Raw genomic sequence first — 21,839 nt, 5'->3', positions numbered from 1 at the left:
GAAATCGAATTCGAATATTGGTATCTATAATCAGTTTCAAATTCAAATCTAGCCTGATTTGGTTCGAATACGATCCGTTTACAGGCCTAGTCATATGTACGAGTTCAGATTGGCTTGAGCTTGGCAGTGAATTTTATATAAAATTTAAAATTTTACTTATTATACATATAAAAATTAAAAATATTATATATAAAGTTGATTAGGCTAGTTTCACGAGTTGAGTTTCACACTATTGGATTGAAATTGAGCCTATATATTGGACTTGAACTCAACTCGAAACTCAATTTGAATTGAGCTAAATCAAACTTTTCACAAGTCAAACTTGAATAACTTGTGAGCTTAATTTGTATCCACTTCTAAGCTGATCCGACCAATGATCACCTCTATTTTATGATTTATTAGTGTTTTAAAACCTAAATGTAAGTTGAATCTCGCCAAATGAGAGGTGGCTCAATTGGTATGCTAGCTAGTTTGTTGTAGTAGAGACTAGGATTTGAATTCCATTGCCACCAACTTTGAGGAGGGTGGTTAAAAACGTGATGTTGTGCTACTAAAATTGCCCTTCAGGGAATACGTATCACCAAATACCCAAAAAATTTGAATTAATTTTTCTTTACGAATTAACAAATTAACTGATGGTGACTAAATTGGTAAAAATCTCTCACTTGTAGGAGACAATATGGTTCAAATCCTACTACCACCAGGGATGGGGGATAAAACAAAAATATATTAGCAGCTCAGTTTTCTTTGTAATAGGTTAAATGTTGATCGGAACCAGATTTTCATTATAAAATTCAATAGTTATTGAAGATTAAAATATTATTATTTATTAAAATTAGATTATAAATTTATCTGAAATTAATTATTATTATTTTTATATTATAAAAAAGTAACATGTAATATATACTAATTATTAATTATTTCAAAAGTTAAAATATAAAAACGTTTATTCTTATATATTTTTATTATTTCACTTTCGCTTAAAAGCCCGGCCTTTGCTAACGAGAATGATAAAGGAAAAAAAAGGGAAAATGACCAATCAGCCCAGATCAGAATTTTATAACCCTAAAGTACAGGAAAAATACATCCTAACCGTGAATTAATGTCAAATTTACGGACAGGATGTAATTTATAAGGGAAGAAGGCTAGTAGTAGGGGGGCTGGAATTCAGAATTCTGCATCGTATGTATTCCTAATTGTCCGAAAAAAAAATGAAATAAACAACATAGCTTTTTTTCAACGTCAATTCCAGCTCTCAATTGAAAGCTTCCTTCTTTTCACTAATCTATAATAAATATTCAAGTACATTTATAACTAAATAAAAAAAACTATTGAAAAATAAAGAGTTTTACACGTGGCACCTTATGTGGTGGTTTGAGAAGTGATCAATGAGACTTCTAGTTTCTACATCACCATTATTTTACACCTCAAAATTTAACCAAATCACCACATGCCACGTGTTACACTAGTTCATTAGGATGGATGATCAGAATTGGCCAGATCATGGGCTGATGTGGCAAAAGATTGTGGGTCGTTCAGAATTACGCTATGGATGGGCCGTCCAGAGAATGAATTCATTAATTAATTTTTTTTTATGGCATAAAGTAATAACTAAATAAAGTCGCAATCCCAACAAATCCTTTCCAGTAGTTATGAATTATATATCCCTTGCTACAGAAGTAACAACCACTGCTGACGTCACCTTACGTTTTCTTTCTTCTTATGTTTAACGTGCCACGCTCGTGGACTTTCAACTCTTTATTCGAGAGAGAGAGAGAAGCCAAAGCCAAACCCAAAACCAAAGCTAAAGCCATTTGTTGCGAAGAAGAACAAGACCAAAAAACCAGTCGTCTTTGTGCCATTAAAATCTGAAAAAAGAAAAATAATAAACCCTAATTTCGATTTTTCTTTGTTCCATTTCCTTGACTCTCTCTTTCTCTCTCTGTCTATTTAAGCTCTGCCGGGATGAAAGATTATTTATAGATTATACAGACGAGAAAGGAAGGAATAAATAAGGCGAGATATCCAGATATCCATTTCTCTGCCATTTTAGTTATCTTAGGCAATATAAAAAACCCTAATTTCGTGTTAAGAGATAGAGAGGTTGGGTAGACACTAGATAGGGAAGAGGGAGATTTGGGCTGGGTTGTGTTTTTAATTTTCTTTTTTTTTTATTTCTGTTATTTGTTTTGGGTTTGATTTCGATGGCTGCTGTTGCGGAGAATGCAATTGGTTCGGATGATCAGTTCATCCATCATCTTGGTTCTCCGACTACTGGTGTTGCTGCTGCTGCTCCGGCTTCTGATCCCAAGTCAGAATTTCAACGAGACGTGCGGCAGCTCGTTGATTTGCTCTCGAAATTGAACCCGTCGGCCAAGGAATTCTTCCCGTCTTCTTACTCTCCCGATCGTCAGTCGCCGCCGAGTAATTTCTCTGAGGCGATTAAGGAGTTCGGTAGTGATGGGAATCCCAATTACCGGAAGGTACTTCCGCTGTGATTTAGTCCCATATTTCTGGTTTTTCTTATTTTTGTTTATGGGATGGAGGTGTGGATTTATATAAAAAATATCTTTTTTTGTTAAGTTATTACTTTGTACAGTAATGGTGTTGAATTATGGGGCTTTTGGGAATTTGGGTTTTATCCATTTCTATTTCTAAACCTTTTTGGAGCATTCGATCAGTTCATTTGGCTCTTTTTTTTTCTTAATTATTGAGGTCGAATTGGATTTCTGCAAAAGTTGGGTTTTATCAGAAGGACCTATATGCTTGTGTATACCTTGTTTTTTTTCCCTGACTTTTTTACTTATTCTGGGCTTGCCAGAAAAAGAATAACTTTAATCAGGGGAAGAGGAGGTTGAATGGGAGAACTCTTAGAGCTCAGAGAGAAGATAGCATTAGGCGAACTGTATATGTTTCCGATATTGATCAACATGTAAGTAAATAATTATAGAAAGTTTTATTTCTCTCTTCTTTGCGTTTAACATCAAAGTGTTCTTTCCGCCCTTTCTTTTACTCTTCTTTCTACTATTAGAGATACATCATCGGAACTTTTTTAATCTGTTGCATTAGGTTACTGAAGAGCGACTTGCAGCGTTATTTCTTAATTGCGGACAGGTAATTTGTTGTTTATTGGATACTAGATTTTTCATATTAACTGCCGGCTGATTTTCCTCCTCGTAAATGATAAATTCAATTCTAATCTGGATGCTGGTATTTCCTTCATTTGTATGCCTGCTTTGTTACTGAAAAGAATGCCAACTTTGTAATTGCAAAAGATTCCATTGTGTTTCTATTATGAGGGATAAACATTCTTTGCCATCTATAGATTTGAGAATCTGTCCAATTGGAGCATCTCTTGTTGTAATATCATTAGGAAATGAAATTCATTGTTGTCCCGCATGCATTGTTTTTTCTTTCTTTTTCCCCTTTATTAAAGCCTTTCCGAGTGTCGCTAGCACAAAGCTAAAAAGGTTTTGTTGGTTCTTTTGTTTGAAACTTTACATGTCTAACACTACTAATTTTATCAGCTCTAATGATTGCTACAAGTGTCTCTTATTTCTTTTCAAGGCAAAAGAAAAGAAATGCCTTGCTATAAGATAAGTAAATATTTATTTCAGTGCACCAAGGGGTTAGAAAATTAAACATAACATCTTGCTTGGTTGGCTGACACCAGACTCTTTTGGTAGTCCACTGGTTTAGTCGGCATCAATTTGCTTCATTTTCTGGCTTCTCTTTTCCTTCTTAGGGTGATAACCATAACGTAATTTCCATAAAGATTATTTGGGGAATTTGTGTCCATTTGGGTTTCTTTATCTTCCAATCAGGGCATGTAAACTAAAACCTTTTCAAAAAAGTTCTGCCAATTGGAACTTCTGCCTATTAGGTCATCATTGTAGTTTGTATTCAACTTCTTCCCAGCTACTTCTAATATGGCTGTAGACATCAAATGATCTTTTTTCATTCGTTATTATTGTCGAGGAGAGATCCATTAAAGAGGAAGGCTTTTTTTTTTTTTGTTTGTGCAAAACCAAATTGCCTAAATATATTTCTGATATATTTTCTATTTTTCATATTTATTTAATTAATCATTTATCCATTTGGATTTCCAACAACATGATTCCAGGAAGCTAAGTTCCATGCAAATAACATAAAGGGAAGCATATAAAGAAATATTCTTCTTTTTGTTCTTAGTTGATAAAATATTAAGTAATAGAAAATGGGGTCTGTACTAGGTTTAGGGCTGGGGATAACTTTAGAAATAAGGGAAATTAGTGCAAAGAGTTCACTACACTTTTGTTTATTGGTATAGGGAATTAAAATCATACCTTTTTGGTAATTTTCCCTCCTCTATATGTATACATTGTGTTTGGTTGTGGAGAAAAAGGGGGAAAATAAAAGAAAAATGGAAAAGAAAGAGTTTTCTTTTATGAGAAAGTGGGGCCAGTTGACTTTCTTCTAATTCCTTGCTGTTTTCCTCAGCTTTCTCTACCATTTAGGAGGGAAAGTAAAAGAGATCAAAAAGAAAACTTACCTTTCTATTTTATGTTAACCTTCTTTTCTGTTTTGATTTACCTTGTTAACTAACTCATAAAACAACATTGTTGACTAAATTAAGGAAACTCACTTTCTTTTAGTGTTTGTTTTCCTTTCTTCCATTTTCTTCACAACAATATGCAGTATAGGGATCATTGGTGGCATTACATAAATAGATATATGCGTTCTTGGGTCTAGGATCATTAGGGGCTTTGTTTACTCTTTCCGAGGCACACCTTAAAATGCATCAAGGCTTACATCTCACTTCTCCAAGTCCAATCACCTTGCCTCTGCCTCATACTTGTCAAGGTGACGCCTAGGTAGACAAGGCGCCCTTGGAGGCTCGCCTCACCCAGTCGCCAAGTAGTTTTGTATACTGTCTTATAAAATACTTTTATATGGTTTTTTTATTTTGAGATTATGATTATAAAATAGACACTATTAAACAAAAAAAAATCATTTTTTGTGTTTATAAACTAATTTCTTTTTATTATTTTCTTATTTGTTAGGGTTTAATCAACACAAACATTGCTAATTGCTGTATTGAACCCTCAAAGAATTCAAAATCTGAACCAGTAAGTAAGGGAAGAACTTAAAATTTTGTCTAATCAACACATTTCTTCTTCCACATCTTCTTCTTTGGGGTTCAGCCCCTATATTTTTTGAATTTTCTTTTCTTTCTTCTTTTTCTTCTCATAAATATATGGAACCTAGGGAACTACCCTAGGGTATGTGGTTTTTATTTAAAAAATCCAGGTGACTAGGCGACAAGGCACCTTTTGTCGCCTAGCCTCACCTTGGCACCTTGAAAACTATGCTCTGCCTTTGGTCTTTTAAAACCTTGGTTGTAATTTGTCTTGAGTAAAGAGATGGCTAAAATGTATCTTTTGCATTTTGTGAGGATCCTTTTTCTAGGTAGGTTCATGAAGTTTGAGATTTCAAATTCCACTTCTCCCTATTGAAAATACAACCTAACATATTGTTCCAAATGAAGAAGGCGTTTAACTAATTTCTCTTCTGCCAAAAAAACTAATTTCTCCACATTGTCACACATAAGTTCATTGGAGAAGTTTGTTTGTTCTCTTGAGGATCTATTGTTTGGTGATCAACCTGCTAATCTTGCTTGAGCTCTCCATCTATAATAATGACTTTGAGAGAAGCAGCAATAAGCTTCCTTCTTGTGGAGTTTTTAATGAAATATGTGCTGAAGCTTTTGCTCTCTAACATTACATTGGTTGGCTTTCTCTTTCTTGATTTTTTAATTTATTTTCTTATCAAATTTAGTTAAGTATGATTATTACTTTCTATTCTGTCAATGTTATTTATTTATTACTTTTTCATGGACATATTTTTCTATTTAGAGGAAAAATTTTTAATGAAGGCTATAGGGGCCACTGCTTGGTGTAATGGTAAAATCTCTGGCTGGCAAACATGAGAACACAGGTTCGAGTCTGAGAGTGGTCACTTTGTGCAAAAAAAAAAAATGCCAAAGTTTAGGACTGTAACCAGTCTACCCCTCCCAAGACTACCAGCCTCAGCTATGTGGCAACATAGAGATATGCCAAGGAAAGTCAACTGGATCACAAAAAACATGACTGTTACCTTTCATTGGGTGGGAAGATCAGCAAATGCCTTAGCAGATGGGTTAGCTAAGCAAGGGGCCTTAAGGGAACATTTATTTTGGGCTGCGTTGTAATTTTAGTTCTGGTTAATTCTGGTCAATTCTGCTTTAGTTTGATGTAATATTTGGTAGAAGAGGTAACAACTCGTGCCTCCTCTTGGGTCTACTGTATTGCCTCGTATTTCTGATTGAATAAATTATATTCATTCATCAAAAAAAAAAAAAAACTGGATCCAATATTGGGTAATGGCCTTTTATAGAAAATGAAGGCTATGAATTGATTGCTTTCTATATCATACATTTTGTTATTGTGTTGGAGGATAATACAAATTGGATGACTTTAGCTTTTGAAATGTTTATTTTGCAGGTAGTTGATTGTCGTGTTTGTGGTGATCCCCATTCGGTTCTTCGTTTTGCATTTGTAGAGTTTGCTGATGAGCGTAAGTTTATTATGTAGCCCAATGTTTTATCTTCTCATTATAGCTTAAACATGCTGAGTCACATCTTAAATGTCATGGAATTTGTTGACAGAAGGTGCAAGGGCAGCTCTCAACCTTGCTGGGACCATGCTAGGTTACTATCCTGTTAGGGTTTTACCTTCAAAAACTGCCATCTTGCCTGTGAATCCTACATTCCTTCCCAGGGTGCGCATGAGTAAATTATAGCTATTTCTAGTTATAGTTATGTTAAATTTATTTGAACATAGTGTCATATAATTTTTGTTGTATTTCATTTCATTATTTTAATGATTACGTTGATTGACTACAGTCAGAAGATGAACGGGAAATGTGTGCCAGGACAGTCTATTGTACAAATATTGACAAGAAGGTAGGTCCTTATAATTACATGTAAATGGACTTCTTTATTTGTCTTGTGTGGTTTTTGTATGCATTCTTATTTTCCATTTTAAAGATCTTGACCATGCAACTTTGGTCTTTATGGTCTCATGTTTTTGCATATATTAATTGGGTTTAGTGAGTCTTATGGTTAACTGATTGTATATGGTGTCAGGTTTCTCAAAATGATGTAAAAAATTTCTTTGAATCAATTTGTGGTGAGGTCAGCATAATACACCAATACCTTACAATTGGTATTTTTCTTTTTAGCTGTGAACAACTCTTTCTTAGATGCCATACTTTTCATTTACAGGTTTCTCGCCTGAGGCTTTTGGGAGATAATGTGCATTCAACACGCATAGCATTTGTTGAGTTTGCTGTGGTAAGTGTTTACAATATTATAGAGATTAGCTTGCAAGTATTGTGTTTCATTTTATATTAGGATGTTCAATGGATCCCAGTCTCTCTTATGGAATCCTGCAAGGTTGGCATTTGTTAGTATTTAACATTATTTTCTTCCCTATCCTTAGCCAAGTTTTAAACTTTTAATCATAGATGATACCTCATTTGTGAGCTTTGATAACCCTCTTTCCCCTTGTTGGAGGAACTTCGTTTTGGTAATAGGTTGTCTTGACCATTGAGTAATTATTGTCTAGTCTTCTCTTGGTTAACATCAGTTGTTCAGTTTTTGACAAGTTTATAAAGACTACATTAATCCTTGTACGACTGAGGACAGAGTGCTGTCTGTTGTTTTGCTTGTTTGTATTTATTAAATATTAATATTTGTAAAGAAGGGATAGATTTCTTAATCATGCTTTTAGCACAAGTTTGGTCTATTATCTGCCCTTTTATTTGCATTAAGATGTTTCTATAACCATGGAAAACTATCTCAACAGTTGAAAGGGCAGATTTAGAATGACTAGCCTAGGGATGCTAAATTAAGAATTGATATTGCTATGTTTACTTTTCTCCCACAGTCCAACCTTTTAGAGTTGATTTTTTATTCTTCACATTAAGAATAAAACTTCTTGATCATTGCTACTGTAGGAAAAGGGAAAAAACTACTTATAGTATCTTTTGTATAGTCTAAAATATTTCAGTTCTCTAAGTTCCTTATGTGCTAAGATGCTTTGAAGCATGTCCTTGATTGGTAAAATTATCATCTTTCTTGTTACTTTTGTAGTTAAAGAAAATGAACAAATCCTCTGTAATAGCATGAATGGTTCATTATAAATTTATAATGAATAAAGTTTCTATCTGCTATTGAAAAAAAAGAACAAATTTTCTGTTTCAAATCTCAAAAGCTCCTTCAATTTTCCTAGGTAGATTCAAGGTTTAAGTCATGCCTCTTGGCATGTTTTTTCTCCTGATGAGTGATGGAGTTTCCATAGCAAATAAAGGGAAAAAAACCCAGCTTAAAACGTTTTTTTCATGCCATTTGACATATACCACTACTCTTTCCCCCCCCCCCCCCCCCCCAATAGGCATTCAGCTACTACTGTTTCCTCCTCTTTTGTTTCTTTTATTAAGTGGCAGCTAGTAGTCCCCGTAGGGGTTCATATGTTCCCATGGATAGAGTAGCCTCAATGGATGCTTCCTTCATGATTTTCAATGTTATCAAAGCATTGACTAGTTGTCAACTAGTGAATCGTGGCCCAGACCTACTACATATAACTAGGTTTGGTATTCATGACATTGTTGCATGGGATAACTAAACATTAACTAGGTTGACTAGTTTATTGATTTAACATGTCAACCTATCAACCACAAGGTTATTTTTAAGGCTTAATACCAAAAAAAGTTATTTTAAAATTTTATTTGTTTGTGCTTATTTAATTATATAAAACTAGTGCAAGAGCACGTTTGCAAGTAAGCATTAACCATATATGAAATGTGCTATTGGGATTTAACTTTTATGACTTGCTCAGAACCCAAGGCAAGTATCTGCTTAATAACATGATATATGCTTTATTTTTTTTATATGCATGGTGTTTCTTTAAGTATTTGAGACGGCATATGGTTGGCTAACAGTATTCAAAATAGAAGCAAGGCATAAAATAAAAGAAAACAATGGAGGGGTTCCTTTAAATTTTCTTCCAATGAGTGGTTTGTTGTACATAGTTGCTACCAACAAGGGGCACATTAAATGATCAATGTTGCAGTTGCACTCCTTTGAAAAACAAAGGCTATAACTCCTTATCCTAGCCTATACTGCCTTCCTTCTTTTATGTTTGCAAAACAAAGACTGTAGACTAAATGTTGCATCATTTTTTTATTGCATACTTGCAGTTTATATCAACTTATTTATAAGATTATACCAGTATCTTAAAAGTCGGCATATTTTTTTACCAACTAGTCAATGGCTAGAATCTACTAATCATCTCATTGACTAGAGAGGCCAAAACAACCAGTCATTGCCCCACTGCATTGAACACATGATTTTGATGGTGCGACGTGGTCCCCACCAGACAGCACCTTGTGGTTTCACTTAGGTCTTAAAGAAGTTCTCATTTGTCATGTCTCATTTTCCAGGGCCATCTTGATGATAAATATTTAGATGGAAATGGTGGAAGGGGTATTATAACATTTATGGTTGGAAACTAATGCAATCTAGAGCTTGGTGGTGTTGGTATTCATGTGTTGTTAATTGTGGAGGTAAGGAGGGAATAGAGTTACTAATTAACTAGAGAGGCAGAGAGGAACTTGAGGAAGGCTGATTGGATAGTAGAAAAAGCACAAATAATTCTATTCAGAAGTAAAACACAACCAGGTGAACCAGAGGATAGTAGATGACTGACACTTCTCATTATGGCTCCAAGACTTGATTATTTTCTCTTCTTTTTTTCCCTTACCAAAAAAGGTATAAGATTCTATTGTGACTTGAATAAGGCTTGATGGATTTGCACCATCAGAAATTGCAAAATAGGAAAAAAAATATCAAATAATTCTATTCAGAATAAGCACAAATAATTCTATTCAGAAGTAAAACACAACCAGGTGAACCAGAGGATAGTAGACGATTGACACTTCTCATCATGGCTCCAAGTATTTTCTCTTCTTTTTTCCCCTTACCAAAAAAGGTATAAGATTCTATTGTGACTTGAATAAAGCTTGATGGGTTTGCACCATCAGAAATTGCAAAATAGGAAAAAAGATATCAAAACTTCATGATGTAAATCATATTTTGACCTTTACATATAGAGTCATCATCAAAGCCTTATCCCACCTACATGTGTTAAATTGGATTTTTGAGAAATGTCGTCAAAATCTTATGATTTACAATATGATTCACGATTTGAATCATGAATCTCAAGGGTTTTAATTGAATCTTATGCTTGAATCCTTTTCTGCAAAAATCTTATGGCTTTTGTTTGAATCTTATGATTTGATTTATAAATCTCTTATGATTTATAAGATACGATTCCTACAATTCATTGTGATTCAAATAAATTCAATTAAGAATTAGTTCACTAATTTGTCATTTTTTTGTTTGTATTAGTTTTGTGAAGGGAGATTTGTTTTAAAGCGCTACTAGAAAATGAGTGTGTAGGTTAAAGAGCCATTGTATGTGGATTATTTGACTTTCAAGTCAAACTTGACTATATCATCGTAGGCTTCTATTGTACAAGTGGTAAATTCTATTGTTTTAGGTACATATATGGTAGATATGGATTAGAGTAGGATTAAATTATTTATATATATAGCCTTTTAATATATATATAATTTTTTAACAAGTTTGTAAAAAGTAGAAATAGTATTATGATTTATGATATGATACACAATTCGATTTGATTGAATTTTCTCTATGATTTACAATATAATTATGATTTTTAGAACATTAGTTTTGAGTACTTCCCAGAAAAAAAACATTTGAGATGCTTGATGTTTTAAAGTTTGAAAAAATGTATCAAGTTTTCATAGAAAATCTTTATTTTTGTGAAAATATGGAATTTCAAGATTATGGGAGGAATAAGGAGGTTTCCTATCAACCAGGGGAGCTTACTGGTTAGGGAAAAAACCAAATAGCCACTGCTCTCAGTCAATAGTCCCTTGCTCCATCTCATAGTGAATTTTCCCAAGCAATGATAATTATCAGAACTCTTAAATTTATACTTTTAGGAAAACCTGCAAATAAGGGCTTCTTAGAACATGTGACTAAGTTTGTTGTATGAACCTAATGCCATGGGTAAAGGTTGGAAAGAGGACTATGAATCATTTTTTCCTTGGGTCCTGAAAAAGTTCTACGGAAGATTTCTAAGGTATTTAGATTCCTTAAAATACTTATAAAAAGATGACTCCTTAAGGCTCTCAATTAGCAGACCCAACTCAATTCAGCCTTTATCCCAATTATTTGGGGCTGGCCACATGAAATGTTCTGGCATTCTGCTATTTCAGGATTCATATTTTTCTGTCAAATTATAACTTCTTGATCATTTCTTACCACTTCAGGCCATGTTTTCTCTGGTATTCCCCTTCATCTATTTTTGTGCCTTCTACTTGCACCAAAGCCACCAAGTCACTCCTAACTGGTGCCAATAATTAATTGGTTGCCTATGCATGCGGCCATAGTGACACCCTTTTAATAGAGTAAAATACATTTATATTTATATTTTCATGTATTTCATATATGCTTTTACTTATAAAGTCTGGTCAATGTCTCATTTTGAAAATTTCAGATGAAAATGTATTGAACAGAAATGCTTCTCAATCCAATCATGAACTGCGTTGTATTTGTTTGGGTGAATCCTTTTGCCATACTTATTATTTGTGTAACCAAACTATATGGAAACTTTCAAACACCATTTTATTTTATTCTCCTTGTGCCAAATAGCTAATTAAAATATAGAATTATTTGATATAAGCACAATCCTTAAATGGCTTTTATAGCAAAAGGATGCTAAAAAAATAACTTGCTAACTAAAAATCAATGTGAATTCTACTGATAATCCCAGGCAAATCAAAATTCAGGATCTACAATAATATTTTACATTTTGAATTACAACCTTGCATTCTTGTTTCTGTGTGAAATTTTTGTATAGACAGTATTCAAGGCCTTCCCGTGAACTTATTACAAGACAACTTTGTTTTATTTTATTTTTTTTATGGTTGTTTGTTTGAGTAGGTTTTCTCTATGACCAATTTTTGGTCATTGTGCTCCTTTGATGTTTGATCTTTGTGGTTATGATAGATCTCTATCATCTATGACAGCATAATTTGTAATGTCAAGCTAAATTGTTGAATAGATTCCCAATTTTGTGGGCCACATACCTTGTGCACTATAGCAGTTTAGAACTCTATAGGAGCTTAGGATCGTTATAATGCTATTCTAGTCTGTCAATATTTAATTGAACATTCATGACACTTGCACACTAGGGTAGGGCTGTCAATGGTACCTGAAAATCCGAGACCCGATCTGACATCTGATCCGATTATCTCGTATTTGGATGATGTATATATTTAATCAGATCGGATTTGGATGTTACAATCTACATCCGATTAATAATCGGATCGGATTTGACCCCATCCGATTCGATTAAAATTCGAATCTGATTAGAATATAACATTTATTATATGTGAATTTATGTATATAATAAATTTAGTGTGTTATATTTATATTAATTTATTATATATAAAGGTTAAAAAATAAATAAATTTTTCAATATTTTTGATATTTTAGAAAATTTGTAGCTGAGTCAGATTAAATCAGAATCCGAACCGAGTCCATTAGGATTTGGATTCGAATCCGAGTCTTTAAATCCGATCAAATTCGGATGTGGATTTTGCTATGAAAGCTGAAATACTGTAGCCGAAGTAGCAGAAGAGAGGAGGCCAAGAGATGCTGAGAATGTTGAACTGAATAGCCTAGTCGACAGTACTATTATTTATATTAGAGTATAGTACAATGTTATAGAAAAAGACTAGAATGCCCCTGATTAGTGATGGGACACCCAGACAACTTAAAACACTAAACAAGCTTAGGCCCATTAACACAGGCCCAATACATAATAACTTAAACTCAAATACAGGCTAATAAGAACTCTTATTAGCCGAACCATCAATACATAAAAAACCTTCAACCTAACACTCCCCCTCAAGCTAAGCATGGATGTCAATCATGTTTAGCTTGCCAAGAAGGTCCATGAACTTTGCTGCAGCCAACCCTTTAGTCAGTACATCTGCAATTTGCATCTCGGATGGAGTGTAAGGAATGCAGAGTTCTCCTGAGACTATTCTCTCTCTAACAAAATGTCGATCAATTTCAATATGTTTTGTCCTGTCATGTTGCATAGGGTTATTTGCAATGTTGATGGCAGCCTTGTTGTCACAATATAGTCTGAGAGGACCCTCAGCTTTAATACCAAGCTCATTAAGAAGGGTTCTAAGCCATAGGAGTTCAGCAACCCCGTGAGCCATAGCTCGATATTCTGCTTCCACACTTGATCTAGCAACTACATTCTGCTTCTTACTGCGCCATGTGACCAGGTTCCCTCCCACAAATGTACAATATCCTGGAGTTGATTTTCTGTCTCCAACAGAACCAGCCCAATTTGCATCAGTATAAGCTTCAATTTCAATTCTATTGTTTTTCCTGAATAGAATTCCCTTTCTTGGGCAAGTCTTCAAGTACCTGAGAATCCTTTCAACTGCTTTCATGTGGGGGATCTTTGGAGAGTGCATGAACTGACTGATAACATGCACAGCATAAGCAATATCTGGCCGAGTGAGGGATAAGTATATCAGCTTCCCTACCAATTTTTGGTATCTCTCTCTATCACAGTAGTCCTCCCCTACTGATTCCTGTAGGCCATGATTCTGTTCTATTGGAGTATCTGCTGGCCTACACCCTATCATGCCTGTTTCCTCTAGGAGGTCAAGAACATACTTCCGCTGACATATGTAGATTCCCTCTCTTGACCTAGCAACTTCAATCCCAAGAAAGTATCTCAAATGGCCCAAGTCTTTGATCTCAAATTCCGAAGCTAAAAATTCCTTCAGTCTTTTTATCTCATCCAAGTCATTCTCGGTAATTACCATATCATCCACATAAACAATGAGTGCCGTAAGTTTCCTGTCTCCTTATGAACAAGGTATGGTCTGCACCACTCTGAGTGTACCCCACTTTCTTCATGGCCCCACAAAGCCTCTCAAGCCATGCACAGGGAGATTGCTTCAACCCATATAATGCTTTCCTCAGTTTGCACACCTTTCTACCAAAGTCATAGCCTGGTGGAGGTTCCATAAATACCTCTTCATGAAGGTTACCATTTAGGAAGGCATTCTTCACATCCAGTTGATGAAGTTCCCATGAAAAATTTGCTTCTAGTGACAGTAGAACCCGAATTGTGTTGAGCTTTGCTACTGGGGCAAAGGTTTCTTTGTAGTCAATCCCTTCTTTTTGAGTAAACCCCTTTGCCACAAGTCTGGCCTTGTACCTTTCAATGGACCCGTCCTCCCTGTGCTTTACAGTAAACACCCACTTGCACCCAACAGCGCTCTTCCCCTCTGGAAAATCCACTAATTCCCAAGTTCTTGCTTTCATTAGGGCTTTCATCTCTTCATTCATAGCTCATTTTCACCTTGGATCAGACACAGCCTCTGAGTACCTAGAAGGAACACGCATAGAGGAAAGAGCAGATACAAAGGAGTGATAGGCAGGAGATAAATGTGAGTAAGAAACAAAATCAGCAATGGGGTGTCGGGTGGTGCAAGAGCGTATAGGCTTACGGAGAGCAATAGGGAGATCCAAATCAGAAGTATGTGAGTTGGAATTACCTGGATTGTAGAGACAGATTGATCCGAGTCCAACTGGTTGCTATCATGAGGTTGAGGGCCCCTTTTTCTTCTGTTGTATGTGAGTATCTCTTTCTGTTGCCTACTGGAGCCTTCAGGAACATCTGCAGGATCAGGAGAGGTGACTGGCACAGTGGGAGCCTCACTGGGTTGACCCGGAATGCCACAACAAGGAGTAGAAGAAGAAGATGGAAGACCCGAGGCAGATAGGGGAACAAAAAAGGAGGGAAAATGAAAATCCTCTTCCATCCCACTAGTCTCCCCCTGAAGAGGATTCTGAGAAGACTGAAAATAGGGTTGAGACTCAAAGAAGACCACATCTCTGGTGACATACTTTCTCTTGGAGACAGGGTCATAACACTTGTAACCCTTTTGTGTAGGAGAGTACCCCAAGAATATTCCCTTTGTAGCCTTAGGATCCAGCTTGGTCTTCTTTGGATCCTTCACATGTATGAAACATATACAACCAAAGACCCGAGGAGGAAGGGGAAAGTCTGGAAGAGTGGGACACAAAACAGAGAAAGGGGTTTTCATACCCAACACCTTAGATGGCATCTGATTTATCAGATATGAGGCAGTAAGTACAGCTTGAGACCAGTATTGCTTGGGGACTTTGTGCTGGAATAGTAAGGCTCGAGCTGTCTCCAATAGATGTCTATTCTTGCGCTTAGCAACCCCATTCTGCTGAGGGGTATTAACACAGGATGATTGATGTAATATGCCAGCATCTTCCATGAATAAGTTCAAGGATTTTTCAAAATATTCAGTAGCATTATTTGACCTGAATTGCTTAATCTTCTTATTAAACTGCGTTTCAATCATCTTGCAAAATGCCATAGTTATCCGTGGTACTTCATCCCGTCCTTTTAACAGGTAGATCCATGTACATCGAGAATAGTGGTCAATAAAACTGATAAAGTAACGGAAGCCATCAATAGAAACAATGGGTGAAGGGCCCCAGACATCAGAATGAACCAAATCAAAAGGAGCACAAATTTCATTACTGGAAATTGGATAAATAGTTCTACATTGTTTTGACATTTGACATACTTCACAGATTAAACTCTGACTTGAAATGCCCTTAAATAATTCGGGAAACAACATTTCTAATGAAGAGAAAGACACATGACCTAGCTTAGCATGCCAAAGATGCAACCTAGCTATTGAATCCACACTCTCCGGACTACTAGCAGCAGATGCTTGTAAGGCTAAACCGATGTCTGCATCAAAATAGTAGAGGCCTCCATACTCATGACTGCTCCCAATCGTTCTCCTCGTCAATCTGTCCTGGAAGACACAATGAGTAGGAAAAAAAGTTATACTACAGTTCAAATTTTTGGTAAGTTTTGAAACAGACAAAAGATTTGAAGTACTAGGAACATGTAGAACTGATTTAAGAGAGAGGTCCTTGCTTAGGTCAACCACCCCCTTTCCAGAGATGGTGGAGAAAGACCCGTCAGCAACTCTCATCTTATCCTGACCAGACAACAAATGATATGAAGAGAATAGGGAGGACATATGTGTCATGTGGTCAGTTGCACCGGAATCAATAATCCAAGAAGTAGAGTCAATAGAGCTAGTGGCACTGAAGGCAGAGACTGTACCTGATCTGGCAAGAGAGGTGGAAACAAAAGAATTATTCCTTAGACGGGCTAATGCCCGGCTAAGGACCTCTACCTCACTAGCAGTGAAGCCCAAAGCACAAGTTCCAGAGGAATCAACAACCTGTCCCATAGGAGAAGAAGACACTGTTGGTATATTCTGTGAGTTGTCACCATTGTTGCTAGTGACAAGATTCCCACTTGTCGCATGACCCTTCTGTTGTTTCTTGTCCTTTCTTAATGCAGCTGGCTTCAGGTGAGGATACAAAACCCAACACTTTTCTTTTACATGTCTCTCACCACCACAATGAGTGCACTTGAGGTGCTTCTTGTCTGGATGTCTGTTTCCCTTAGTAGAAACCAGGGCTGAATGTTCTCCGAATTGTTCAGTTGGTTGAGTCTAAGAGTCAACTTGCATCTCCTTTCTCTTGACTTCTTCATTCCTCACCAGATAATAAACATGGTGTAACTTGGGCAATTCATCTCTCCCCAGAATTTGCGACCTTATACCCTCATACACTGGGTCCAAACCAGCCAAGAACTTGAAGGCTCTGCTCTCTTCAATCTGCTTATCATGTCTCTCCTTGTCCCTGGCATTTTCCCAATCTAATATCAAGTGATGGTCAAGTTCTTCCCAAAGACCTTCCAGAGTTGCAAAGTATGTGGCAACTGTCATATCACCTTGCCTTAAGGCAGCAATGTCTTGATTCAATCTGTAGATTCTAGCATTGTTTTTCTTCTGTCCATAGGTCTTAGACACCTTTTCCCAAATCTTGGCTGTTGTAAGAAAGTGATGAACAGTCCTGACAACCCGAGGAGTCATAGAGGCAAGCAACCAGGACATAACTATAGCATTCTCCTTGTGCCACACAGCATACTCTGTACTGCCAACCTCAGGTTCCTTCTTTCTAGGTAGCCTATGAGATCACGGGAAGTAATAAACAGCAGTGCGGAAACTGACCACTCCCTGAAGTTGTATTCATCCAGTAGCACACTTGTAATCTGTAAGCTGTGCAGATTAGGGTTTTCCAGATTTGAAGACCTTGCCATAGGTCATCCCTAGAAGAAACCTCTCCGGATACTGAAGACATCTTGACTGCAGCCTCTATGTAGATGACACTGATTAAGACTAGCCGAAGCAGTTCTGAAGGTTCTGAACCAGTTCTGAGGCAGGTTCTGATTAGCCGAAGTGATCACAGCAGGTTCTGGAGCAGTTCTGAAGCAGGTTCTGATTAGCCGAAGTGATCACAGCAGGTTCTGACAGCTCTCAACACAGTTTCAGACTTGCCGAGACTGTCACAGTTCTGAAGCAGTTCAGTTACAGCAGCAAGTGAGGTGTTCTGGGTTGGTAACCGACCTGAAACTAAGGGCTCTCCACTATTGTGCTATGCAGACTCCACCTGAACTTCAAGTACTGCAACTGTAAAGAGAGTGCCCCTCCTTACGGCCAATACTAGAACTGCTGAAATCAGTCCTCAACTAGGTCTGTCCTATACAGACCTCTCTTAGCAGTCGAATTGCTGCTAACTACTAGAAACAGTCTAGTAGGACATCAGCTTCTGGGTCTTACTTCCCTTGCACCCTACAACCAAGGGAAACCCTAGGTTCGAACCTTGTGTTGTTCTCCTGCAACCCTAGGGTTTCACAGCAGCAACCAAGATGAAAAAAAGAAGAAGAAAGACAGCAGGAGAGAGGAGATGGCGTCGGCTGTAACCAGGAAGGTGCTCAATGCTCTGATACCATGAAAGCTGAAATACTGTAGCCGAAGTAGCAGAAGAGAGAAGGAGACCAAGAGATGCTGAGAATGTCGAACTGAATAGCCCATTCGACAGTACTATTATTTATATTAGAGTATAGTACAATGTTACAGAAAAAGACTGGAATGCCCCTGATTAGTGATGGGACACCCAGACAACTTAAAACACTAAACAAGCTTAGGCCCATTAACACAGGCCCAGTACATAATAACTTAAACTCAAATACAGGCTAATAAGAACTCTTATCAGCCGAACCATCAATACATAAAAAACCTTCAACCTAACATGCTGCATCTGATCTGAGTCCGATCCGATTACAGCCCTACACTAGGGGTGCTCCTAACTGAACCGAAACTTTCAGTTAGGTAAATATCTGAACCAAAATCAGATCAAATTCACCAGTTAACGAGTTTGGTTGATTGGTTTTTCAGTTTTTTATTGTAATTTTCATGCAAACAAGAAAAAAAAATCTCTTCTTTCCCTAAATTTTATCACCAAATTAAAGAAAACGACCAAATAATATTTATCCCTAAATTAAAGAAAACGACCAAATAATTTTATCACCAAATTTGGTTGTATTTGGATAAATCTCTTCTTTCCCTAAATTAAAGAAAACGACCAAATAATATTTTATCACCAACAAAACAAAGATTAACATTTCAACAATATTTATCCAAATACAACCAAATAAACCAAACAACTAGTAATTATTATAAAAACACACCAATCTTCAGTACTCACAACTTCTAATAAACCGAGCACACATAATTGGGAAGCTATATATTATATATTATAAATATACTGGTTGGTTTGGTTAGCACAGCTTTTTTCCTAGGTTAACCGAAACTGAACTGAAAAACTGAATCTCTGAAAAGAAGAACCAAAACTGAACCAATTGGTTTTGTTGCCCTGGGATTTTAGGTTCAGATTGTCGGTTCATTTTCATGAGCACCCCTACTGCACACCTATATTTTCTCTGCAGACAAGATGTCATTATATAAGCTCTAAGAGCACATTCGTACTTAAGAAATCAACCAAGTGAAAATTTAGGCAACCAGCAAAAACTTGAATAGTAAAATCATATCTTCTATGATAGCAGAAGCTTTCAATGTGATCATATATGGCCATGCAAATCTCTATCAGGTAAAAACAGATATAATATGCAATTGATGAACAGTAAGAATACATATGGTGAGGTGAATAAAACTGCATTCCTATGTCCGTAATTAAACAACTATATGGGTATATAAAGGGTTTACCTTAAATGTTTGATGTACATACATAATAGAAGATTTCAGTTGACAAATAGAATATCTTGATGGCTTCTTCTTTTCTTCAGTTTACATTGTAGGGCATGAAAAAAATAAATAAATAATGCGAAGGAAAGAAACTTTAAGTTTTTCAAGTATGGGCGTATATATCTGAAATCTTTAAGGTATAAGGTCATGTGAAACAATTGTTCTGAATGGAATTATCTAGGAGTGATTTTTTAATGCATCTTGATGGAAAGGAAATGGAGAATCAAGCAAAGATGAAAGTTATGTAGTTTTGGATGAGGGTGATCTGATTTAGGAAGGATAAGGAGTGGAAAAAGAGGAAAAGTATGTTTTTTAACATTAGATTAGATTAAAAAAATAGGACTACTATATATAATCGAATTAGCAGTTCTGCACTAACCACCATGGTAATTATGAAGAAAACTTGGAAACTCCTTTTACTTCATTTATCATCCAATTTAAATCAATGGTGAGTTGGGCTTTAACAGTACAATTTTAAATGGAATGGGGCTGACAAGTTCAATTTCATCCTTAGATGGGAATGCCTAATTGGTCTGAAAACCCTCAGCTGGGTTTTCAAAGATACCTTGAACTATGTATTTGGAGGAAACATATCTTCCATCCAGGATTTATTCTATTTGAAAAGTAAATAGCTTGCAAGGCATTACTTGGTGTAATGATAAAATCTCTGGTTGACAAGTGTGAGAATGCGGGTATGAATCTCAGAGCTGCCACACTTGGTACAGAAAAAATGCAAAAGGTTGTATGATTAGATCTGTATCCAGTTCACCTCTACCAAGACCCCAGATAGCTGGGACCCAATTGGGCAATGGCCTTTCCATAGTTTGCAAGGCAGCCATGGTTTACCTGACTCAGGTGATTCAGCAAGGCAGATACAATTACCTGATTATTGTGTGAAAACATTTTCTTCTAATGTTTCTATCAACTTAAAACTTGTTTATAATCTGGGATGATTCAAGCTAGGTTAGCCCCTGATCCCTCTGTATGGTATATTGGGCTTTTTTTGTAACTGTTTCAGTAAGCACCACTTTCCTTGGTGATCCTTGTTTCCCATTAGAGCATCTCACTCGTTCATATTCTTTAATGATACATCTTCCCTACCCATCTAGCAACGTTGTATCAAACTAATTAGCTAGGTACCAGGGTGAAAATATATTATTCTGTTTCTGTATTGGACATTTTTTTTTGGTATCATCCAAACAGATTTTCCTCTTTATGGCACAGGCAGAAAGCGCTATTATTGCACTCAACTGCAGCGGGTTGGTTTTGGGATCACTTCCTATTAGGTAAGGTGGCTAACTACTAGTCTCTTTTCAGCTGTGTGGATGTGGTTGTCTATGCCGTTGACTTACTGAACTTGTTGATTATGTAGGGTTAGTCCATCAAAAACACCAGTGAGACCTAGAGTTCCTCGGGCAACATTGCACTGACCGACAAACTTCAGCCAAGATAAATGGGTCAATACCATCAGTGTGTTGAGAGAGAGAGAGAGAGAGAGTATGTTGTGTTGAAGGGGTGGTGAAACTTTGGTTTCAGTATATAACCATCTTTTCGTGGCAACATTTCTAGCATCCAAAAATGATGACTCACTTTCAAGCTTTTTTAAGTTTTAACAGAATCGGCTCTTGATTTTTTTCCCAAGTCTCCATATTGCTTTGCTCTCCCGGTTCTTCTTGAGTCTTGACTTTTTAAGGTGCTTGATCTAGTTATTGCAAGTAAAAGAAAGCATTAGTAGCGAGAGAACAATCTTTCTAAGCTGTGCCACCCGAATTTGCACAGACACAAACACTCATTGTACCTATTCAACTCTTTCCATTTTTTTGCTTTTGACTGGTAATGACAAGATGAGAATGATTAGTTGATCTTCGATCTGTATTCAAGACGTGCCAAGGGTGAGTCCCACAGTTACTCATTCTCAAGTTGGAATCATTAGTAGTCAGATAGATGTCTGCATGCGTGCAGTGGTTTTCAAACATGAAAAGAACGAGACATCGAGTCCCAATCGGTAGTAATATTTTTTATTGGATAAACAGAACCAAAACTACAAACAAGAGCGGGACTGAGTTCCAGTATATATATTACACGGATCCCTTTTAGACTAAGCTTTTTGCACTACGGTTTTATATGCAAACTTAGTAACATCAAAAGAAATTAAAGCACAGTGAGTACAAATTCAAATGAGTAGAGTATAAAACCTTGTATTTTGTATGTATTTATACTGTACGTATTTGTATTTGTACTCCTTCTAAATTGAGCCTAAAGACTTAAAAACTTAAACATGATACAGCACTACAGCCCCAAGGAGTGTAAGCTGGAGATCCATTGCATCCGTCGGTAACTGTTTTTGAATCTGAGACTAGTATTAGATTAGTTTATCTCCTTCCAGGTTCCAGCCTTGTATA

At 36.3% G+C, this 21,839-nt stretch overlaps 1 protein-coding gene across 1 annotated transcript; it reads left to right on the top strand.

The window, feature by feature from the left end:
* The first annotated feature begins 1,760 nt into the window (after positions 1 to 1,760).
* On the top strand, positions 1,761 to 21,078 carry LOC104613486 (polyadenylate-binding protein-interacting protein 9-like). The gene is made up of 10 exons (XM_010281310.3): positions 1,761 to 2,483; positions 2,822 to 2,932; positions 3,070 to 3,114; positions 6,522 to 6,594; positions 6,686 to 6,798; positions 6,923 to 6,982; positions 7,166 to 7,213; positions 7,304 to 7,372; positions 20,662 to 20,723; positions 20,810 to 21,078. Exons 1-10 carry the CDS (start codon positions 2,205 to 2,207, stop codon positions 20,865 to 20,867), a joined length of 918 nt encoding a protein of 305 aa, XP_010279612.1. The 5' UTR covers positions 1,761 to 2,204; the 3' UTR covers positions 20,868 to 21,078.
* Positions 21,079 to 21,839: the final 761 nt, after the last annotated feature.

The sequence above is a fragment of the Nelumbo nucifera genome, chromosome 3, assembly GCF_055504915.1.
Source record: "Nelumbo nucifera cultivar China Antique chromosome 3, China Antique-T2T, whole genome shotgun sequence".
In the NCBI taxonomy this organism is placed as follows: Eukaryota; Viridiplantae; Streptophyta; class Magnoliopsida; order Proteales; family Nelumbonaceae; genus Nelumbo; species Nelumbo nucifera.
Note: the sequence above shows the minus strand (reverse complement) of the source record. Positions and strands in the feature narration are given on the sequence as shown.

Coding starts and splice junctions, on each gene's coding strand:
- LOC104613486 (XM_010281310.3), top strand. CDS start 2,205: ATGGCTGCTGTTGCGGAGAATGCAATTGGTTCGGATGATCAGTTCATC. Junction 6,595..6,685: donor TGTAGAGTTTGCTGATGAGC/GTAAGTTTATTA, acceptor ATTTGTTGACAG/AAGGTGCAAGGGCAGCTCTC. Junction 20,724..20,809: donor TTGGGATCACTTCCTATTAG/GTAAGGTGGCTA, acceptor TTGATTATGTAG/GGTTAGTCCATCAAAAACAC.